The 23,332-nt window shown below is 40.2% G+C and overlaps 1 protein-coding gene across 2 annotated transcripts in view; it reads right to left on the minus strand.

Annotated features, from left to right (window-relative positions):
* The window catches only part of ZMIZ1 (zinc finger, MIZ-type containing 1), a 156,712-nt gene that overhangs the window by 7,819 nt on the left and 125,561 nt on the right, over positions 1-23,332 (minus strand). Inside the window, exons 7-18 of one of the 2 annotated variants that reach the window (XM_009998124.1) lie at positions 22,156-22,354; positions 20,866-21,138; positions 17,817-17,999; positions 15,346-15,520; positions 13,871-14,012; positions 10,134-10,344; positions 8,799-8,904; positions 8,114-8,274; positions 7,747-7,814; positions 5,901-5,969; positions 5,139-5,386; positions 2,169-2,332 (exon numbers count right to left, since the gene is read on the minus strand). In XM_009998124.1, the coding sequence (XP_009996426.1) occupies positions 2,169-2,332; positions 5,139-5,386; positions 5,901-5,969; positions 7,747-7,814; positions 8,114-8,274; positions 8,799-8,904; positions 10,134-10,344; positions 13,871-14,012; positions 15,346-15,520; positions 17,817-17,999; positions 20,866-21,138; positions 22,156-22,354 (1,999 nt within the window). Of the gene's footprint in view, positions 1-2,168; positions 2,333-5,138; positions 5,387-5,900; positions 5,970-7,746; positions 7,815-8,113; positions 8,275-8,798; positions 8,905-10,133; positions 10,345-13,870; positions 14,013-15,345; positions 15,521-17,816; positions 18,000-20,865; positions 21,157-22,155; positions 22,355-23,332 lie in introns of both variants that reach the window. The other variant, XM_009998123.1, reaches the window with a different exon arrangement.

The raw sequence follows: 23,332 nt of genomic DNA on the forward strand, positions 1-23,332 counted from the left end.
GATGAAAATAAAATACACCTTAGATGCGTAAAAATAAATGACAGAAAGCCAGACAAGAGAACAGGCAACATTTTAAAACCTTAGTTCAATTATGCAATGTGATTTAGAGTTATTTTTGTACAGGGATATCTGTCCAAAGACATTCAGCTGCATAATTTAGGAAAGTGTTAATAGCATGCATTTCTCTAAAAGCAGTCATTTTAAAGTTGCCTTTTCTGACTGTCTGCTACAGAAAACCAGCTCATTTTTGAGAGAAGAAAGGAAAGAGAAAAAGAAAGAGGAATGCAGATACTTTATAATAATGATAAATCTGTGAGAGAGCACTAACAGTCTGTAAATGTGGCCTGAAGACTACATGGCTGTGTTGACAAGGTCAGTCTAATTCTCTTGAACTAACAGACCTGAAAACTGATCCTCATTATAGAAAATGGGGCATTAACATGAACTAGGTGGATCCTTGCTTTAGCACTGCTTCCCATTCCCAAACAGTATAGCTTGCATATCACAATAAATAAGGGAAAAGTGAGGCAAAGGTTTACTTTAATTGCCAGCAATCATAATTAAGTATCAGATTTTCTACAAACTGGCCCACAGAACCAATAATCTATTAACACATTTCCCAAAGACTCTCTTACAGCTCTTGAACATGCACAGCCTTCATCAACTTTCACCTTTGCTGTCCATCTGTGAGCAGTTCTATTTTCAGAAAGCCACAGATTCTTCACTTTCATATTCAACCACTTAATATCCTACCATTTCAGCAATGTTACTGGGACAACCACTATAGCAAAGGTATAGCAGTTAACTGATGAAGTCAAGAGGCAGGTATTAGGTAACAGGGGGCAAAGAATAATTCCCTGTGGCTTTGATTCCAGGGAAAGCAGCTGTGAGTAATTCAGGTTGGTAATATTTCCCCTCACTACTATATTCTAATGCTGGTTAGTTCTGTTGCAGACAATTCAGGCCGCTCTTTACACTGGGCATATGGTATTTGGCAATGTAAAATTAAGTTTACAGCATGTTTCTTCTGTCCTTTGTTAGCCTGCAAAGTGGTAATGTCGTTGTGGTTTCTAGACTCTTCCTTTGCAGACAGTTGTGTTACTTGAGCTCTTTCCAAGCTATACTAAGAACTGTCTCGCCTCTCTCTTCCTATTTCTCACCATCCTTCTTGGAAAACCCACTGCTAGCTAGAGAAGCCATTGACCGAGTAGGCCTTTACTGAGCATCTGCTACCACATGTCCTCATTATATTCTGAGATTGTTCTTTCTTTCTAGTATTCACTAAAGACACGGCACAGATGACTTGTCAAATTAAACACCCTTCCTGTGCAGTAACAGCACACTATAAAGCTCTTGCCCTGTAACTTCAATGAAAATAAAAGGCTGTACACACACACCTTCCCCCCATCCCAAGCTAAAATAGATGGCTAGCCATCCCTCAGAGCTAAATGCTGCTGGTAGCTTTTCTATCACCTGGCTGCTGCAGTACTGCATTTTCTGGAGATACATAAAGTTCTGTATATAAAACTCAGTGATCTGAGCAAGCTGCTTCTTCAGTGCAGAGTTCTGGCTCTCCAGCTGAGACCTAAGGAAGCTCCATTTTGTAGTCTCATGTTGATACACTCGCAGGCCAGTGGCAGTGTCTACATCTACATAAGCCATCTACAGGCTTATCCTATTCTCAACAGCTTAAAGGTGCCTTTCATGCTCCTTGGGTAGAACTCCCCCTCAAAATGCTTTGATGCAAATTTTGCCCTCAGGGACAAAGCCAGGGAAGATACTGTCCCTGCTTTGATGTCAGTCAAACTCCTGCTGTAACAAGCTATCTGCTGAAGATGGATATTCACAGACCCTGGTGGCCTAGGGAATGAAGTTGAGTTTTTATCAGGTGTCAGAGCCAAGGACAACCATTAACACAAGCACACTGAGCCAGATTGTCACTTCCAGATAAATAAGCTTAAATGAAAATTAAAAAAGCTCAGAAATGCTTCTCCAAAGACTCGAAATGGCCAGAAACTAAAAATAGTATTATTGGTATTTCTCAGGACAACTCTATTTCACAGACTTCCACAAAAAGTAAAAGCTCTTCACAAGGCAAGTCCATTAGTTGGATGAGAGCTCCTTGCCCCCAGTAAAAGATAATCCACATCCACAGCACCATTACTTACAGATTCCTGCATGGGGTGACTGAGAGGTTTCTCAAGAGCTGCCATACTGCTCGGCATGTCTGGGGGATGTGACAGCTGTGGCCCATGCATGAAGTCATTCATAGACGTGCCACCGGGATTCCCGTGCGGGAAGTCAAAATTGCCATGGCCTTGGTAACTGTTGCCTAAAAGAGAAGCAGATGTGATTTGAAAGAAACTATTTGTTTTCCAACACTGATGTCCTGGAGTATCTTGCAAAAGCTGCCAGGCATGGCATCCTCCCTGCACAGCACAGGGCAAGTGCCATGCCAGGCATGACAACACTGTGCCCCCTGCTGCTGGGGGAATCAGAAGGGAAAAATGGCTCTCAGCTTTCAAATACTGGCTGCTTTAATAATTCATGTACATGTTGTAATTAATTGAAAACTGCTGACATTTTAAAAAATGACTGTGAAGTCACCACACAAACTTAACCAAGCTGAGAAGTAGAAGGGGTATTAAATTCTATGGAACGTTTGCATTTAGAAGCATCTCAGTGCAACTGCAACTGACTGTCCAAGTCCAAAATACTTACAGGACTGTGTTATGTGTATGCTTCTATACACTCAGTAAAATGGTAGCAATTCTTCAGTTTCTGATTAAGCTAATTGACAGAGCTGTATAAGGAAGATTCCCCAGTACCAGTTCATAGAACAGCACCAATTTTACCTCTTCTTCTGTAGCATAAGCAGGCAACTTCCATTAAGATAACACAGAAGAGGCCTTCATGTCTAGTTCAGTTTGTGATTTAATTCTTGCTCCCAAAAAACCTAGTAAAATTCACTTGTCTGTCTTCAAATACATCAATTTTTCCCTCTTGGATCTATTCTTCTAGTTTTCAGTTAAAAAGTAGCTGCCTATAGCTTCTGTTTTCAGCATGTGCATACACATGCTCATAATGAAAAACTAATACATTTATTAAATCCACCTAACTTCAGTCTGAAATTATGTTTTCCAAAGCACCAAAATTTCACACCAATTTGTAATAAACTATCTGGATTTACCCCCACACATCCACTATCTAGCAACAAGGTTGAAGTCCCTGGACAAGCACTGTATGACCATCGTTGGCATGTTTTTATTCATCCCACCTCAGCTCAGCAATTTTAACTTGAATTCTAAAGTAAGCATGTATCCCAATACAGGGATTTTACTCTCCATAATTTTTCCTGTCCAGATCCCTCTGTTAGGCACTCCAGTACCTTATTTGCTATGAACAACAAAAACTGAACTAAAGCCACTCAGCTACTTCATAGAAGCCACTGAAGTGGATGATACTGAGCTCTGAAATAACAGGATAGCTGTGAAGCATGCACAGAGAGGCTGCAGTTTGTCTGCAGAAGTACAGCAGCTTTACATGTTGAAATCCAGAAGAGAGTTTGACAAACTGAAGTAGCTGCATCATTTGCTCTTTAGCACAGCTTCACAAGCAGAAATTTAATCACAGAGGAATGAAGTCATTAGCCATGTAAGAGTATTTCTCAGAGAAGTCAGGACTTTGATCTAGCATGTAAATACTGCAGAGCCATATTAATTCTCATTTTGTTGATCTGCAAACTGGATGAGTCTCACAGAATATAGCTGGTCTTGCCTTGCTGCTTAGGCAAGATTTAATGGCAGGGAGCTGGAAAAAGGTCTTGTGTTACTGAGTACTTCTTATTTGCAAACTGAACTTCAGTATGCTCACTGTCAAACAAACAAACAAAGCACAGCAGTAATGCTGTTACTGCTTTGCTCTAGAGTACTGTTAATCAGAGGACATCACCTAACTGTAAACACCAAGTTTCAGGGCACATATTGATGGAGAATGAAGATGTGATGCAGGATGTCCAGGGATTTACAGCCATGCAGCAACATGCCCTTTTCTGAGGAAAGAGTAGTGCCACATGCTGAGGGACAAACCTATGAAGACATTTAGGATGACCTAGTGTTCTGCTCTGATATGTCCATTGCAAGGGAAACAGGAGAGCAGGGGTTTCACCTGTCATTGATGAGCCAGGGCTCTGAAAAGCTAAAGGATCCATAGGGAAAGGCAGGGAACTAACAGTCTAGGCAGCAATTGTTACACAAACCCTAAACCCCACTTTACATCACTACCCTCTCTGTTCCTGATTATGAGCGAGAAAGCTGATGAAGCAGAGAGCGCTCTGTTCTCAGGCTCTGACTGCACTTCACTCCTACTAAGCGGGTGAAAAAAACTGTCATTCAGTGCTCTTAGCTTTGTTATAGTCATAATTCATCTGTTTGAAAACCCAAAAAGTTTTATCATCTGTCATCAGTTTTACGTCATTGGAGCAAATTAACCATATTTTGCATGCAATCTAAATTTTTCGTCAACTTCCTGCAACAAGCACATATATCATCTTGTAATCAATTTGGCGGTTCCAATGGTGTGAACAGTTGGTCTTTTCCCAGAGATGAACTGAGTCTTATCATATTACTTGCAAAAGAAACAGTCTCTGGTTTCATATTTTCAGAATTGTCACCATAACTGCATTATATTCACAACAAAACAGTAATTTGAAAATGTATCTTCACTGCCTGTATTCAGGCAGGACATGGGCAGAGGAACTCAAAAGTCATTTTCTAATGCAAAGGTCATGGCAAAGCAGTTAAAATCTCTTTTAAAGTCATCCACTTTACCACACATCACCCAACTGTCCACAAATTAAACTTAGTAGCCCGATTATCAGGGTTAATGGGTCAGGTCTCTGTAATTTGAGGGCTGCATGGCAATAAATATGACAAGCACTGATTTTCTTACTAAAATGTATTTTTCTCCAAACAGATGAATCTTAAATGAAAGACTGATGCAGAATTTCAGAACTGTAGCCATATAATTTCTTTTCATTATGTATCTGTCTGGGGATGCAATGACCTGAATCACAAAGCTGACTGAACCATTGGCTTCTCAAGTGACCACAGGTGGGTGCACAAAGCTGTAAAACTAACCTTGGTTACCATATTCGGTGGAGTTGTTGCCTCCTGGAGGAGGAGGTAGGGATGGGTAAGGTGATGGGCCAGGACCCAAAGCTGCAATCATCTCCATCACATTTGGCATGATCATCTGGCTTGGACTCATGGTCTTAAATCTTTTTGAGGGAATGCCATCTGGGTCATCTTTGATGTGAATATCTGATTTTATAGGGACGGGCCTCCAGCTGCAAGTTGGATCAATGGTAACTTCTTCAAACTCTGAGCTGTAAAATAATGTGAAAATTTTCGCATGTCAGTTATTATTTTTTAATCAATTTTGCTTAAGTTTCTGTAAGAATCTGCATGGCAACAAATGTTCTGAAATGCTCTACTATAATACAACCTCTAGATCTTTCACTCCTCAAATGTGTGCTGTTAGCAAGTTTTAAAAACAGCAACTGTGAGAGTACATTTCTGTGTTTATCCACACAATGAAATCCAAACATACCTATGTGGTCTGACACATGTGAAACAGAGGGACTACTTGTGAATGTGAGAAAGCACTTAATCCTCCATTCTCACTCTTCCCTTTGCTTCATTGGTGAGGCTGCCATCAAGAGATTACCCAAACAAGATCTATTAGGTAGATGAAAACTGATTCACTAGCTCCACCAAAAGGAGCCATGAAAGAGAATATTCAGGTTCAATCACTAAGACCTACTTTGGCATGACTATCTCAGTACTCATTAACATATCTCTTTGTTTCTTGGATATAAAAAAATGAGTAAGTTTACTTACTTTTGTATAGCATTCAGAATACCCCACATATACTGGTCAACCTCCAAGCCCTCCAGCAGAGCAGTTTTACTAGAAAGGAAAAAAACCACCAAACCTCATGTTAGAATATGCCTACAGATGTGTAACAGAGGGATGGAAGGAAAGGTGGTGAAATCAGCAGACTGGGATCCATCAACTTATTATCTGTACCACACAATTTAGGAATGATTTGGGGCAGTTTTAGTTCTGCATCTTCATTACCAGGATAACAGCATTCCACATGAAATAGATTAAATAAGGATACATCTAATGTGTGTCCACAAGCTCTTCACATCATTTAATTCATTTTTAGTTAAATGTATTGTGAATTTAAAGGCTTGTCAAACATAGCAGATCTCTTCTGTGAACACCAGCTAGGACTATTTTATTTTCAAATTGGATAATGTTTTTCCTAGCTATACACTACTGTATCTTCAAAGTAACTACATATCATAGCTATTTTACTTCAGATCAGCACAGATGGGAACAAAACAAAACAAAAACTGAAATGATTTAGTTATGTAGGCACTTAGATCTGAATGCAGGTGCTTGTACTCAAAGAGATATAGGACAAAAAATGTGGCCTGGATGTATGAATACATAAATTAAGAACCGAGACATCCAATTTTTGTGATATTTTTGGCCTAACTTACAACAGAAAGGCAGTTCAGAGAAAGCAGTTGCACTTTAGGATACGTGTCACAGATATTCATTGAAACAAGCTCATCTAAAGCCTGCAATGTCCACAGAAGCAAACAGAATGGACAAGCTGGTGCAGCAGGGACTGAACTGGAGACTTGCAGAGTTAAAGTACAAACTGCTGCTGCTACAGCTGCTCAAGATAAGAGAGCCCTGTGGCTCCTCAGCTGAGGCTGGAACAAACTTGTAACCCTGTGGACTGAGCACAGGAGGTTACAGGAAACTGAATTGGCCTGCAGATGTTCTGTGGTTTTTTTTCTGCCCCAATGAATGGAAGAATGGGTGACTTGAAAGCAATTTGTTCCATTCCTTCTGCAGTATCCTAGCCCTCTGGTCAAACATAAGATTGAAAGTATCCCTCTTTTCCTTTAAGAAATCACTCCAAACTTCTGCTCCTTGGAAATCTTTTACTTTTTAAAAAATCACCCTTGTTCTGTACTAGAATTCTTCCTGCTTTCTGCTCTCACTTTTGTTTGCACTTGCTGTTGACTTTGACCTTAGAGAATCCAACTGAATTTCCTACACAATTACTGGAAAACATCACAGTCTTCAAAATTCTTCCTCCTCTTGAACACTGCCATTAACTGCATATCTATGTGATTCAAAGCAGAGTACCTGAGACACTTATTTAGCATCCTTATTTAACATTCAGCTGGATGCTGAACACTTTAGTATCTACATATTTGAAGTCCAGTAATTTGGACATTGCAATATTAAAATTATAAAAATATAACTCCAGAATAGATTATCCCTTCTTTTGCCATGGCATGTTGTTGTCTGGTCATTGCTTCATAATCCAGGGAAAGACAAACTCCCAGTTCATTAGTTTATGTAGGTATCTGTATTATTAGCTTCTTTTGAACTCTATCCAACCCACTGATAGCCTGTAAAATTATCTATTTTTTTAAGAAAATATCTTGTTACCTGTTTTTAAATTTCTAAATAATGCAGGGTGTTCCCTGCATGAAATACTGCAAGAATTCTCACTGGCTTTTATGCTATTAGGTAAATGTAATATATACACCTTATTTCCTAGCAATTCCTTTTTCTCCTCTCAATGACCTTAAATATGATCTGAATTTGGTCAAATCATACACAAATGTGTTTCAAGTAGCATGGTTGCACTTACTTGCATACCGGACACCTCCAAGTTCCTCTTTCACAGTTTAGTTGCAAATAAGATTCCAGATCAAAGCACTAGGTATCAGAAAGAAACAAAGAAGACAAAAAAAGAAAATAAGTAAATTAAGGAAAAATACTGTGTAACTAAATCAATTGGACAAAAGTAAAATTGCCATGAAAAAACACCTATTAGCACTGAAAACTGAATCAAGTAACTTACTTTGTCCCTTTACATTAAACATATATGCACATATAGTTACTTAGGTGGGCTGATATAGAGAAATCCCATTTCATTAAGCTCTCTCATATGATAACCAAGCTAAGGGTACTGTAACAAATGAGGGAACATTGCCAGGCCACTGGCATCTACTCACTTGTACGTGCTTGCAGTCGTGACCTCTTGCTGGGAGCTGAATCCGCCGGAATGTGATGGGACACTTCAGAGACACTTTAATGGCAGTTTGCTCTACTCCATCCTCCCCATTTAGTGTTGCATTGCCAGAGGAAGCTGCTACACTACTGAAGTTCCTCTTTACTGTTTAGGAAGAAGGTATGTACAAGTGTGAGAAAATACAAATGTACTGCCAATTCTGACATATAAATATGAAAGATCAATACTTCAACTTTTAAGGACCAATTTAATGGACAATATATCCACATAGTTGTATTCTGTGTACCTTAGAACATTTTCCTGAACAGACAAATCATCAGATGTGTATCAACCAAATAAAGTGCCACACAGGCACTTGAAGCACTAAAGAATCTTTCTACACTGGGCTTTTAGGTAAATAAAAAACACATGGAGGAAAAACTAGAGAGATTATCTGCGAACAGGAGAGTCGTTAGGAAGAAGTTTATGGTACTTTGGTAGCTCCACCCAAATAACCCTCAGCATTGGAGGATACCAAGGATTTAATCTATGCACATGATGTTCTGGAAATTTCTGACAAGTACAGCTTAAGGTTCTCAATAAGCAAGTAAATCTTGTGTAGAAATAGATTACTTCAACTGAACATAGGCATTCTGGAAAGTCATCATCCACACAAAATGAAGACTCACTCTTAGTGATACAATGTTCTGCCGGGAGGAGGCGTTTCTTTAGTAGACCTTGAAGCACAGAGCGAACTGATGGCCGGTGCACTAATTGCAACACGAACAAGTGTGACTGAAAGAAAAAGCATTTTGTTACCAAAAGAACCAAACGCATAGGGTAAATACACTGCTGAACAGAGCTGCATTCTTCTCTTGCACACATGGCTTCCACAAGAGCCTAATGCTTAAGTACAAAAGCAGGTTCTGCTCTGCTGTGCACATGCACTCCCTTAGGGATACTCTGCACGCTGTGCAGTCTGTTGTTATGCTCCAGGAGCGTAACACATACAAGAGCTTAAAAAGAAATAAATAAAAGATTTTATGTATTGTGTCCCTCCTTAATATTCAGAATACAGAAAGCTGATGTACTCTTCTCTGACATCAGGGTTTATTTTTAAAACCCTGTATTCTTTGACAGAGTCTAGCCTACATACATGCCTGCCCGCAGACTACCTGGGAAGTTACAAAACCAATTTGCTACTGATGTGTGCCTGGAACCAACTGAATCTTCTCCAACACGGAGCTAGTTGTGGGTTCACAGGATACTGCCCCTGTTTTTAGCCACCAGATAAATGACATTATATGGAAAAATATCAATGTGAAGTAAAGCAAAATGGGTGGATAGCTTCTTGGTGAAGTGCCTCGCACTGCAAGCTTGGGACAGATAGCAAGTTGCTTGCTTGTCAATGACAAGAGAACAGGCAAGAGCACAGACTTTATGTGTGCAACAGTCTGCATTAAAAATACAGTACTCTTCCCTTAGAGTAGCTAAACCATGGAAAAGGAGAATGGCCAAGTTTGCATGGTCTAGACTGCATCACGGAATATAAAGTTTTAATCTGAAAAGCTATTTGAAAAACCATCACTACCACCACCAGTGATTATGGTGTTGATGTTCTCATATTAAACCAAACACAGTTTGATGCCTTAGTTAAATTAAATTAGCACTGGACAACAGTCTGCATCACAATAATCTACTGCTACTTTAATACACTTTACCTGTCTTGTTACACAGGCACACTCTAAATAGGTAGGAGATCAAACTCCCTTCCTCTCCTAGACCACAAGCCTTTTCAGAGAGATCAGAAGGACACCACTACACTCCACTGTAATTCAGCAGCAAAAATTTTCCTATTAGCACTCTGACTGTGTCAACATTATCAAACAAGCTTCTTACCAGAAAAATGCATGGGGAAAAAAAAAAAAAAAGAAGAGAGAGACTAAGGCTCTTTCACATTTGCAAACAGTGTTAAAGAGCAAACTCAGCATCAGCAGCTGAAGCCATGAGCTCAGTGTACTTACACAACAACATGCTGTGACTGTAATTTGAATCGTGTTTCTTCCTGGCTGGCAGACGTGCTTTAGGTGCAGAGGTTTATGAGATGTCTTGTTGTCGCCACGTTCGATGGTAAGTGGGGTTGCATTAACACTGACCTGGACTGAAGCTGGCCAGTTTGTGTTCATTTGTCTGTCTTCATGGTGATAGCACTTGAACTGTAATTCCAAGTCAGACCTGTACAACAACCAATAAATCTTCCTTTAACTTTGCTTTCACATTGCAGAGGGAGGTTGTTTTGATGCTAGGAATGGTTTTTCTTTATCAATGAGATTATTTTTCTAGAATTATTGCCAGTAAAGGATATAACACACTTTTTCATAAAAGCCCTTAACAGAAGCAAGTAATGATGAATTAGTGGTGCAAGTACACCACAGAATTGTTAACAATATTTTACACTTATAAAGGAATTCCCAAGGGAACATCTCAAATCACTGTGCAAAACTAGACCATGGAATGATCCTGCAGAAAGAAAAATGTTAACAGCAAGCAGAACCTTCCTGTGTCTTAAGACTTAAGAATAAGCAAGTGATCCACACAGTAGCTTGTGCTGGAAGACTGTGGATTCTTCACTACTTCAGAGTATTTAAAAGAGTATTGGAATGAACAACTGTCAGACAAAATACAGGTACAGCTAATTCTGCCTTGGAACAGGTAAATCAACTAAGATAAAATGACCACTGTATCTCATTCCGTGTGTTTCTGTGATTCCAAATTAACAGAGCTGTGGATTAAATCTAACCAATTGAGACCTTTCAGAGCATTAATTCCTCCCACCTCTCCAATAATAACTTACACACACTAATTAGCTACTCAAAAATTAGTTTTGTAACATGCCCAAAAAAAGAAGAGACTAAGTTAATCACAAATTAAGTGGGTAGTGACTATGAATTAAATTTCATCCACAGATGTTAACCTTATGTTAGGAATGAGTAATCTGAAACTTGAGAAATTTAAAAGAACATGAAGAACTAAGTGTCATGATTCTGATGTTCATGACAGCAAAAGACAGCTGAATGTTTATCTTTTATGCTAGAAAATCTAGGTGCTCATTTCTTCATCATGCCTGAGGGAAGATATCTTTGTAAGGTACATGAAGAAGAGACTGCAGAGGAGATCATCACCTAACTGCCATTTTCCTAACCGAGAAGAGAGATTTCAATTCTGACAACATAATCTTCCCTGGATTTAAAAAAAATTCGGGATTTAGCAGTGGATAAAACTATGTTTGTTGTTGTTTTTTAAAGAAAGGTATCAAATACAATCTACCTGACATCTTCCAAATAATCAATCTATATTTAGTCTTTTTTCCAGTACTTCATTAACAATTTTTGATAGCTCTCTCTGCAAGGCCCAGTCAAGTTTCTCACCTGATAAGAACACAACACATTCGCTCAAACACGGAGGGATGCAAGGCTTGGTACCTCTGATACAAAATCCAAGCAATTAAGAGCACTCCCAAACACTTTGAGCAGGCCTGCGGTGACAGCTCAGGAGATCCTAGCATTCTTAGCATGCAGTGTTTCCACTGTTGGACACTATTAACAGTAGCACTGCTAAGACTGAACCAGCTTCAAGGAGACGTTTTCCCTGCTTTCAACGTTTCTGTTTCTCGTAACCATGAAAAGTACCCAGTGGGGAGAAAAAGAGTTGCATTGCTATTCATTATGTGTCTACACATGAGAAGTCTTGCCGAGTATTTTAACTGGCAGACAAATATTCAGAATTGGCTTGATTCCACCATTCTTTGTAACACTGAAATCCATTCACACATGTGACTAATTCATTTTTCTGGAACTCATCCAGCCCTGAGTTAAACGTGAAATGACTTCATCACAGGACCATCCGTTCTCGTCACTATTAACAAGCTTTTCAAAACAGCAGACCTGAGCACAGTTTACCTGTGAGTCTTCCTTAAAACAAGTTTAAATAAAGGTTATGTGTTTGGTGAGCTAAGGAAGAGAGAACAGATATTAAGAAACAGTCTCATGCCTCAATGCAGCACTATAAATCTTCCAAATGAGCAAGCTCAATTCCCAGTAGTGATTACTTATTAATAAGAACTGGCAAATAACTGCCAAAACTCCCTCTGCTGTGAGTACTCCACAATAATGAAATGCGAGTAAGCAATAACTGATCTGAAAGTTAGGTGTTAATTACTGGATGTGGTCTGCCTGCAACGTCCCTCCCTTCCAACCCTCAGGCTACCTCAGGGTAGGGGGGCACCATGGCAGCAAGGAATCCTGCATCCCACATCAAGCTTCAGCTTCAGAAAAGCCTGAGTCTGTCCTTGGGGCAGGGAATAGAGCACACTCCTCAGCCCACCTCATGCCCTCCATACCATGTAAACAGAAGGCTCAAGTGAATTGCAGTGAATGGGAAGAAGATCCTCAGAAGGAAAAAAGCTGAAGCTACAAGTTATCACACCCATTATGGTCAGGGGGTATGTGATCCAGGCCAAGGAAGGTGAAGGCAAGTGTAAGTGAGGCAGGTGTAATGGAAAATGTACTGAAGATGTTGCACTTTACCATCTCAGCTGCTACACCTGGGAAACAAGCTCCAAATAAGACCCTGAGAAACTAATCAGACTCCACAGCGCACAGACAGGCTCAAACAATGTAACCAGAAGCCAGGATAACACTGAGATACTTTCTGACAAAAAAAGAGAATGGGGAGACAAAATTACTCAGTGGTATTTGAAAATACACACACAAAAAAAAAAGACTCTGCTTGTAATTTGATCTAAAGCCCTTCCATGAGCATGGTGGAACTGGAACATAACCTGGAATCACTTAGGAAGATCTACATTAAATGTTGGAAACTGCCACCTAGGAAAACTATTCTTCTGTGCCAAAAAGTAGTACTTGCTCAAAGTGAAAACCAGGCAGCTTTGTATGCGGAAAGCTATGCCCTGGTATTTCTGACTTGTCCTCACTTGTGGAGCCAAGCCCTTCCATGAGCATGGTGGAACTGGAACATAACCTGGAATCACTTAGGAAGATCTACATTAAATGTTGGAAACTGCCACCTAGGAAAACTATTCTTCTGTGCCAAAAAGTAGTACTTGCTCAAAGTGAAAACCAGGCAGCTTTGTATGCGGAAAGCTATGCCCTGGTATTTCTGACTTGTCCTCACTTGTGGAGCCATAGGAAAGGAAGAATTTAGGAAGTTAATTTCTGAAGTTTGCAGGATTTAAGCACTTTGTTTTCCAAATTATTTTACCAAGCATCTATATCAGGCACTTCATTAGCATTTTATTTTTCTTTATCAGATAATCCACACCATTTAATTAAGCATAAACTGTAACAGCCCTGCATAGTTAATCCTGCAACTAACATTTCACAGGCCACAAAGCACCTAGGACTTCAGAGGCTCCAAACTAGAAGTTGGTACTGGTGTCAGCTGTGCATGTCCCACACCCATTCTACCCAGAGCAGAAAGGTTGGGAACAGTTGCAGTGACTTTTCGGACACTGCATGCTGACTGCTACCAGCAAGGAGATGTAACACAGATCAGGAAGCATTTGGAATGCGTTCTCTCTGGAAAGTGACAAGTGAGAGTATATGTGAGTTTAAAGGGCATTTTTCCTATTTAGGCCATGCTTTTTAAAGTGAAATTCATGGCAAACCTAAATGAAGTTCATCTGGTCTGTCACTCCTCCATCACTGGGTGCAAGACTTTCTGGCAGCAAGGCTGAGCTTACCTCCACATCAGCGTCTGATGAACAGTTGGCCTTAAGTGAAAGACATGGTTACTGACTGCCAGGTTGTGTTCCAGCCGGAAGGGCTCCAGTACAACACCATCTCTCACGGGAAACGTCAGACGCAGCTCATCGTTGTGGTTGGCTGGGATCGAAGAGGGAGAGAAAGTGTGAACTTTCCCTTTAGCATCTGCAGTGCAATAATAATGTGTATATTTATACAGAATAGTAACAAATGGCACAGTGATCTGCTACTGGGTCTAACTCAGGAGGTTCATACACACAAAAAAGAAAATTACAGGGAACTACATCATCTATATAACACAAGTGACAGGGCTCGAACTGATGGCAATGGCAAGCCAAAGTCTTCTGTTTTCCCACACTTAACGTTAGGACCTTAGCATTCCAGCCACAAACAGATACCAGGCATGGCAAGAATTCCCATTTTTTTACTGGACAGGCTCTGTGTCCAGGCTTACACTGTTGGCAGAAGACTAACAACAAACCTCTTAATTATGGCAAACTCTAATACTGCTTATTTTCCCCACTTCGAACTGAGATCAACATGACCTAATTCATTTCAGCGGTTTTATTAACTGAAACTACCTTATGATGAAAAAAATGGTATTCAATTGTGTATCTGATCTCATAACATGAGGTTTTGTGGTAACAGCTGATCTATGAAGTCCAAATGTCTTTAAATGCTGTGTTCTTGCCCAAGTAATACTTCAGGCCACCTTTTTCTGCTTCATTTTTCAGCTATCCAGCTAACCTGTGCAAAGACAGGTTGCAAAGTGCTAATGCAGCAGAAGTTATTTCACAAAAAACATAAATGTTCTCCCAGTTTTTTAGTAAATTATAATCTCCTATTGTTCACCAGTCACTTCTAAACCTCAAACATCTTGTGCTAGTATATAGTCAGAGAAATCTTGTTATTCCTGCCCTGTTTCCAGCCAAATGTAGCTGTGGTGTTGAGTGGCTTTGAAAGGAACATATATCAATTTTTGGCATACTACTGAATATTCTTAGGAAGCCTGTATGGATCACAATAGAGACATTGCTATAAATATTCACATTTTATGCTATTCTGCAGGGATGTTCAATGAATGGCTTTGACCTTGAACAAAACAGACCACAATGGAAGTTCACACAATAAACAAGCCTACTAAGCATACATAATGGAAGCCAAAATCAAGTGTCTTATCCTCAGGACACACATCAAAAGAACACTTTGGGAGTAAAATCCTTAACAAGTTTAACCTGGATGAACCTTTACCATCCTCTGTTTTAGAAGGGGAGAGCAATCTTCATGTCAACTGGCTCTAGTGAGCCTGCACTGTGCATGCCTCCTACCACAACTCAGCAATCCGAGCCTCTCCCAGAGCTGCAATTGGAGCTAGTTTCCAGATTCTGAAATGTATGTGGCAGATAACACAGGGACATGAAATGCCTGCAGAGGCATTCTGTTTGCTACTCACTTGGAGGTGGTGGTAAAGCACTGATATTTGGTTTAATGTCAGGTGGGAACGGTGGTTTGACATCCTGGTTAGGTGACAGGTATGGAGGAATATTGCTCCCTGGAGTCATAGGTGGTGTGGGGTTTCCTGGAACAGGTGAATGAGGGTAATTTGCCACAGGTACGGGCCTTGATGGCTAAAAAATAAATAACATCACGTTGTTATTGCAATCTGAAAATAAGAATAATTAGCCTTGTGAACTGCACTGTTATCAAACACCCAAGACTTCAAAAAAGGTAGGGAGGCCTCTCTGTCTCTGGAAGGAAAAGAAACCACAGGACATCCCATGAGGCCTTTGGGGAAGAGGCAGACTAGGAAAGCAAAGTAGGAGCTGAAACTAGCAGAACAGCCAACTTAAATCATGCAATGACCAGATACAAGCAAGTCTGCCAAGAGGTTTATTGCATTCCTCTGAACATTCTCTTTCCAAAACCAACAAGCCATTTGCTTCAGCTTTTCCTCACCACCCCAATCCACCCAGACCTTTGTATGTCTTTGGCTTTGTCCCAAAGTTGCCCTAGTACACAGAAGCTTACATGAAAAACAAAATCCAAACCCACGCACTTAGAACATCTGTGTCCCTTTTACTTCCATCTATCCTTTCTTCCACCCCTGTCCAACTCATCTACTCAAAATAAAAGCTGTGGGGGGCAGGAGATAACTTCTATTCTGTGTATCTACAATTTTTTTCTATTTGCTGCTGAATTTGCTGCTAAATGGGTAAGGATAGTTAAGTATAAATAGCACCTACAGTATTAAAACACCACTGTTCTGTTTCTTGTAATTAAGGGCATGGTTGCAGTTAACAGAACAAACCAGTAACGATGACATGAAGGAAGCTGACATTAAACCAAAGTGCAATTGCATGGCACTCCTGTAATAGCTCATGTACCACAACCACATGCATAGGAGAGTGTCAGAGAATAAAATCTCCAGAGACAGCCAAATTATCAGGACTTCAGTTTTGGTTCTGTATCTAAATGCTGTGGTGCTAGCCTAGGGTACTCTAAAGTAAAAAGGAAGAGAGCTGTGTTCTGAAATCTTAAGCATTTACACTTTCAACCATCTTTGCTCTTTTCTTTAACACATACAATTACTATCTCCACATTCACTATAATCCAAGAATTCAGGTCCTTGTCTGCAACAATGTGCAATTTTTCCCCTAGCCAGGATAATCTCCCTTCTTAACAAGGCCCCTTATTATTTAACTGTTTCCAGAATGGTAGATACTTGAATACAAATACAGGATGCATTGGAAAGACCACAGAATTCCCTGTTAGAACTATCCAGTAAACAAAAAAACTTAAAAGCCATCTAAAATAAAAATACATTAAAAGTATTCAAAGAATTGTCACTTAAAAACTTCAGAGAGATCTTCTGCTGTTATTTTAGCATAAGTGACTGCACCGGAATTACAGTAAATTAGGATCTGTCTTTTTGAGTTCTTTCTAGCAGTGTACTGCAAAACCTGCTGCCATGCAACAGGCACCCTTCAGGTACCACAGTGGACAGCTTGGTTGCACAAAGAACAGATGCTCTGTAGTGAAGGGTTTTGTTTTCTTTTTTTTTTTTCAATGGTGTTTGCTGTGTGAATCACACTGGAACAATCCCAATTCAACACCAATGTGCAACTTGGGTTCTTTCAGCCTACATTCAAAATATAGTCCAGTGACTTTAACAGCTAATGCTTTAAGAGCAGGTCAGACAATTGATGGTCCTCTCCATTTTTATACTCACTGGAGTACCTGTGTGCAAAAGATCACTTTTTGTGCATTTCAAAGACATAAAACCTCAGCAGGCCCTCAGTGCAAACTCAGTTTGCAGAATACGAAGCACTCAAGATGTATCCATAAAACAGATATCAGGCAACATTTAAAAAATTCTAATTCTTGCCCAAACAAGAAGCAGAGAGAGAAAATAAGGAGAAAAGGATAGGGAGAGGTTGGAGAAAGTCACGCAAACTTCAGTTCAAAGATGAATTCTACAGCTGGAACAGCTTTAAAGTTTGGGTTGGCTTACTCCAACAGTGACCATTTTAAGATGGAAACTGGGATGCTGCAATGTGGAACTGGTTTATTACAAATTTCCAAAGTTGTATTCTTGCAGGGTGCCATGAATAGATGAAAATACAACAGCTGAATCCCACTAGGTACTTCTTTTTACATGCTTTTTTTTAAAGCAAAACCAACATTTTCTTGTGAAAGCCTCTAATGAGTTGCAGTAACATTCAATTTCCTTCACAAACTGTTCTGAAGTTACAATGCAACTTGGCTGATTGACTTGATTTTGTGACATGTAAAACATTAGTAAAAACACTGGGCTTTTTTCTGTCTTTCCTTCAATGATGTAAAAGGAGTATCTATGAAGTAATTAATTTGACTTAATTCATAAATCTCTACCAGATTGTAACAAGATAATATAAAAATTCTTACCTTGTAGTACTGCCCCATGTTGACCGTTGGAGGAGGGTACTGCCCTGTATTTTGCTGGCTTGGCATCCTCTGTCCAGGATAGTTGGGAGATGTAAGAGGTCTTGGAGGGTTGGGAGTGGGATACTGACCAGGCTGGTTTGGAAACTGGCTATTTGGTCCATACTGCTGGTTTCCATAACTCGGCTATTTCATGACAGAGATGAAAGAAGACAAAGAATTGTTTCCTGCAAGCAGCTGCCTTCAACTGATTATTAGCATACATTCAATAGTGGAATAAAAAAAAACAACCCACCCCACCAGGTGAATACTTCTCAACTTAAGTATCACTCATGCCTAAGCCAGGGCCGTGATGGCTGGAGGTGAATACTCACTCAAAAGCATTCAAGTGCCACAGACCAAGGCAGGGTAAGAATAAACATGTACCTTAACACACACATACACTCATCCGGGCAACACTATCAAAGAGCAATATGTTTGAAGAAACCAGAATTACCAGCAGATGCCATATTCACAAAATCTCTCTGTTTCTGCAAATGCTACCAGCCCCAAACCCTGAGACTCTGTGTTGACTTGGTTCTGGCATGGTTTTGGTAGTGGGAGAGGAGCCACAGGGATGACTTCTGTAAGAAGCTACTAAAAGCTCCTCCAGCTTAGGTGGTCAAGGCCAAGTCATTAGAGGGACAACAGATGCACCATGGAGGACACTGTGCCCAGGGAGGTGAGTGTTCTCAAAGCAGCCCATGACTGTGGGAAGCTCACAGGAATCAGGAACAGCTTGCTCCTGAGGGACTATACTTTGTGGGAAGGATTCATGGAGGAGAGGTTTGTGAAGGACTCTCTTGCATTGGAAAGACCCCTTGGGGAAACAGGGAAAGACTGCAAGGAATCTTTCTCCCTGAGGAGGAAGGAGCAGCAGGAAACAACTCCCTGTGCCACTGAAGGGAAGGAGGTAGAGAAATCAGGAACAAAGACATTTGGGCCCAGGAAGAAGGGAGGCAGGGGGGTGTGAGGGTAAGGTATTTAAGCACTGCTCTTTGTTTTGTCTGTGTCCTGTGTGCATTTTATTAGTGGTAAATTAAATTATTATTATTTTTCCCCAAGTTGAGTCTGTTTTGCCTGTGACTGTCATCAGTGAAGAACCCTCCTTGTCCTTTGTGCTGATCCACGAGCTTCTAGTTTGCTTTTGTCCTCCCCATCCTAGTATGTGTGTGGGGGGAGTTGAATGAGTCGCCACATGGCAGGTTCTTTGTTGTCAGTTAGGCCCAAACCACAACAGACTCCTTTTCCAGATGCTTCCAGAGGATGGAAGCACAAAACTAAAAAGTAACATAAAAAAATAAATGCTGGAATGGACGGAGAATAGAAGCTCTGTTATCCGTGTCTGTCTTCTCAACACAATTGCTTTGCTGTCTTGTTAAGTAATAATTTAAGAACTAAAGAGAAGCTATTACTAGTCATAAACACCTTGCTAGCGCTAGCTAGTACTGTGCTGCAGTTTTGAAATCAAAGTAATGAGAACTGGAACTTTAAAGGAAATAAACTGTCAATTTGAAAATTAAATTATTATGCAGAAGTTTCCATAAATGAAGCTTTCAAACATCGATAAACAAATAGCACCTATGGGACATGCAGAATTCCAGACCAGCAAGCACATAACATTTAGGCACTGTTCAGCATTGAGTTCTTGGGACATGATTGTATTCACTTACAATCAAAAACCTGCTTCTGAAGCAGTAAAAAGGGATTTACAGTCTTCCTTCAAATAGGAAATCTGAAGATAAAAATCATCTGAACAAGCCACATTGTGTTTTCTTAACTTAATTGTAGAGTAAGTTGCAGTATTCAGAGTGAAAATACTTCCCAGAGAAGCAACTCCTGCAAAAGCACATCACTTTTTTTAATTTCTGATTTTTTAAATTAAAATAAAAAATAGTTTGCAGATCAGGAAAGAAATGTAGTTCAATAATAAACATTTGCTATATTTTCTTCATGCCATGGTACTCCTTACTTTATGTTTTCTATAAACTCTTGCTATATTATAGTCAGGGCAATATAATATTCAAAGCTCTACATTTGGAGTTACAGATGTTGTAGTCTAAGTTTAACACAACATTTCACCAGGAAATCATTTCTGAAACTAGTAACTGATGGCTAGACATTTAGGTAGAGGCATTTGGGTGCATACCACCGGTTGAGACATTTAGGTGCCCACAGATGAAGAGAGTTGGTAGGATTCTCAAAACCACCTACTGGCTGATTCACACCAATTTGAACAGTAAGATGCACTGATACTTGTTAAAATCCAAAAACTTGTCTACATCTTTAGTTGTCTATATTTCTTTAAAATTTTGACCCAAAGTGTTTTGCCCAACGTCATAATACAAGTCAATGCCAATGTAATTTTGTCTGCAGTGCCACTCGGATCTCATAGAACAGCACGCAAACTTGAAAATACCAAACTCCAAATAAACTTATATTAGATAAATGCTGACACAGAGGGATTTGAGTTCAACATGATTTATATTCACCTCAGTGCCTATGAAAATCAAGCCTCAAGAAGTTTGGAAAGCAATCGCTCTTTAAATTAAATGTTATTACTATTGGTGTTTATACAAGGTATGCCCTGTATTTCTTTAGAACAATAAAATCACCCAAAAAATGCAGAACACATATGCACTGGGCTCAAATGAAGCATTTCACCTTCAACATCTCTTTTAAGTTGTCACGTTAAATAAATCTACTCCTGTGAAGGAAGTCTGCTTAAGGTCTATGAATTCACCATCTGACATGAGAATCTTAAATTGACATTTGAAGGGATCAGCTGTTTTTGGACGTTTCCTGGTTTTAATGACTGTCATCTTGACTAACATGGCAAAGGCCAACCTGAAGCTAGAAAGAGCGAGCTGCCACCCCTTGTATTCTACCAGGTGCATTCCTACCAAGGCTGGAGCAAAGACATACCTATCTTAGAGGGATGCTCACCGCACATTACCCATCATGTTGCAACTTTCCATCAAAATAGTAGTGTACACAAAATATCATTTATTACCTCTCCTGGGTACGGTCTCTTTATGCCCTGTATAGGCAAAGACTGGGGGCGTGGGCCTGGGTAGGCTTGCTGAGGCATCCTCTGCCCATGGGTGCTGAAAGGACTCATTCCAGGAGGCCGAGGCTGGTTCATGCCCATGGGTGGCCCACTCATGCTGGAAGGTGTCATTCCTGCGCCCATGCTTGCTGGGTTCATGTTGCCTGGCATAGAAGCAGGGCCACGAGGACCAGGCTGGTTCATAAACTGGTTGTTGTAAGCCTGAGTTGGACCCATCTGGAAAGAGGAACAAACCTTCAACAGAAGAAGAAGAAGAAAAAAAAAGAATAAAATGCGACATGCATTTAAAATGGGAGGAGGGAGCTCAACATGCTTTTGGGGGAGGGAAGAAGGGGAGGATTTATGTCGCATTTTCCTTCAACGTTCTCCAACATTTGATGGGTGGTGATGTTATTTATAATAAAAATTTTATTTGAATTGTAGAAGGCATGAGAGAGAAAGACAGACATAAGTCTAAGGTGATTAATTAAATGTTTAAATTGGCTAGTCTATTACTGTAAGGTAATAAGTTAGGGACTTGTCTGTGTAAATACAGCACAATACTACAGCTTCTAAGGCACTGTGCTTCTTTACATCACTCAGCTTATGGGCCCACATACTCCAAAACTCAGAGAGGTAAAAAAGCTAGGGAGGAAAAAACCTGAACTGATTAAACCCTGGTTCATTTTAAGAAAAAAATTATTATATGAAGTCATGACATGCTGGATGCTATGGATCATCAGAAATCCATGTCTTGCATAGCTGTGTTCTCAAGGACATTATAAAAAAAAATAAATAAATCTTGTTTCTACTATTTTTACCTTGTTTGAAGGGAGGAAAAACCCAAACTGCTGTAGTTGGCAAAACAGACAATTAGCCAAGTGGTACAAAAACTACTCCAAGATTCTGGAACATTTCACCAACTACTCAAATTCAGGGTTTCTCAGGGGTGTCAAAGGTAGCACTAATACATCATGTCAGATGCAGCAGTAACTTTGGGTAATCTTCAATTTTTATAAGGAGCAATCTCTGAACTACAAAATATAGTTAGGCAAGATTTATTGGGAAAAACACGGGAAACCACTCATATCTACATACATTCCGGCAGTTTCTCAGAAGCACTTATAACCGTTCCCAAGCACAAACAACAAAATAGAGCAGGCACCCTAATAAACAGGGGAGTAAGAAGGACAATCCAATTCCCTGCAATGGTCCAGATCAAGCAGGTATGAGGACATAAGGTTACTCTCTTACCGGTCCATACTGGTTCATGTCCTTATTCTGTGTTTCCTGAAGGGCTGCCACAGTGGCTGTAGCTGTTGCTGTTGCTGTGGCAGCTGCAGCTGCAGCAGCAGCGGCGGCGGCAGCTGCGGCTGGCTGGGTGAAATCAGCTGGTGGCCTTGTGTGTGGGGGGATACCCATTCCTGCAGGGGTATTTGGGCCACCCGGGTAACTAACAGGGAAGAAAAAGTAAGAAAGAAAGAGAGAGAGAATTAAGACATGTCTGGTGGATTTTGTTTTGAATGTTGCTGCGATCCTCGTCTGGAACTGTTCCAAACCCATGCATTACTGCCTAATGAAATCAGTAGGATGGGGAGTTAGGTGTGTACACAAGATACAAGTGCACAAGTTGCTCAGGTGCAAGTCACAGGGCTGCCACAGGCACTGCAAGGCAACACTGCCAGTTGCTCTCGGGACAGTGAAGTGCTTTTGCAGCTCTGCAGCTTACTGCGAAGTTGCACTGAAGCCCTGAAGTTAATTCACCATTTCCCAACAGTGTACAGGCAGATTGAGCAGCAGCATGAACAGAGAGATTCCTCCACACAGTGTGTCCAGCTGCCCCAGAGGTGAATTATGTCAAGTGTTCCAAACATCATAAAAGCATTTCTCCCTGAACCTTAGCAGAAAGGCCAAGAAAGTCAGCTCTCCTGGATCCCACACAAGGTATTTTGCAGTTCCTATCCAGCTCTCCTATTGATTATAAGATAAACTAAGCTAAACCATGCCTCTCCTACTCCAAGACATTAACTATCTTTATAAATACAGGCCAGTATGCTGTATCCATTTTAGAGATCTTAATACAAGGCTAAAGAAACTTTATGACTTGTTCAAGATCACTCAGTAGAGCAGTGGCAGAGATGAAAGGAGAGCTAAGTTCCACGAGTCCAGGCTTATATTGTTCACACTAGACTGACTATGCTAACAACCTTTTCAGCAGGCTTTGCAGAGGGACCATAAATAGTGGTTTCAGTTAAGTGCACTTACCACGCTTGTTTACAAAGCACAGACACAGAAAGTTAAAATGTAACAAAATACAGGTCCTCAATTTTGGCTTACTTCACCAACCCAGTGTTTACTTCCATGAAATAAAGACAAAGCTTGACCATCTCTCTTAACAAACATCTTCACCTCCAAATCTTCACAAATTCCT

This window comes from Chaetura pelagica, unplaced genomic scaffold, assembly GCF_000747805.2.
Source record: "Chaetura pelagica isolate M959 unplaced genomic scaffold, ChaPel_1.0 scaffold205, whole genome shotgun sequence".
NCBI lineage: Eukaryota > Metazoa > Chordata > Aves > Apodiformes > Apodidae > Chaetura > Chaetura pelagica.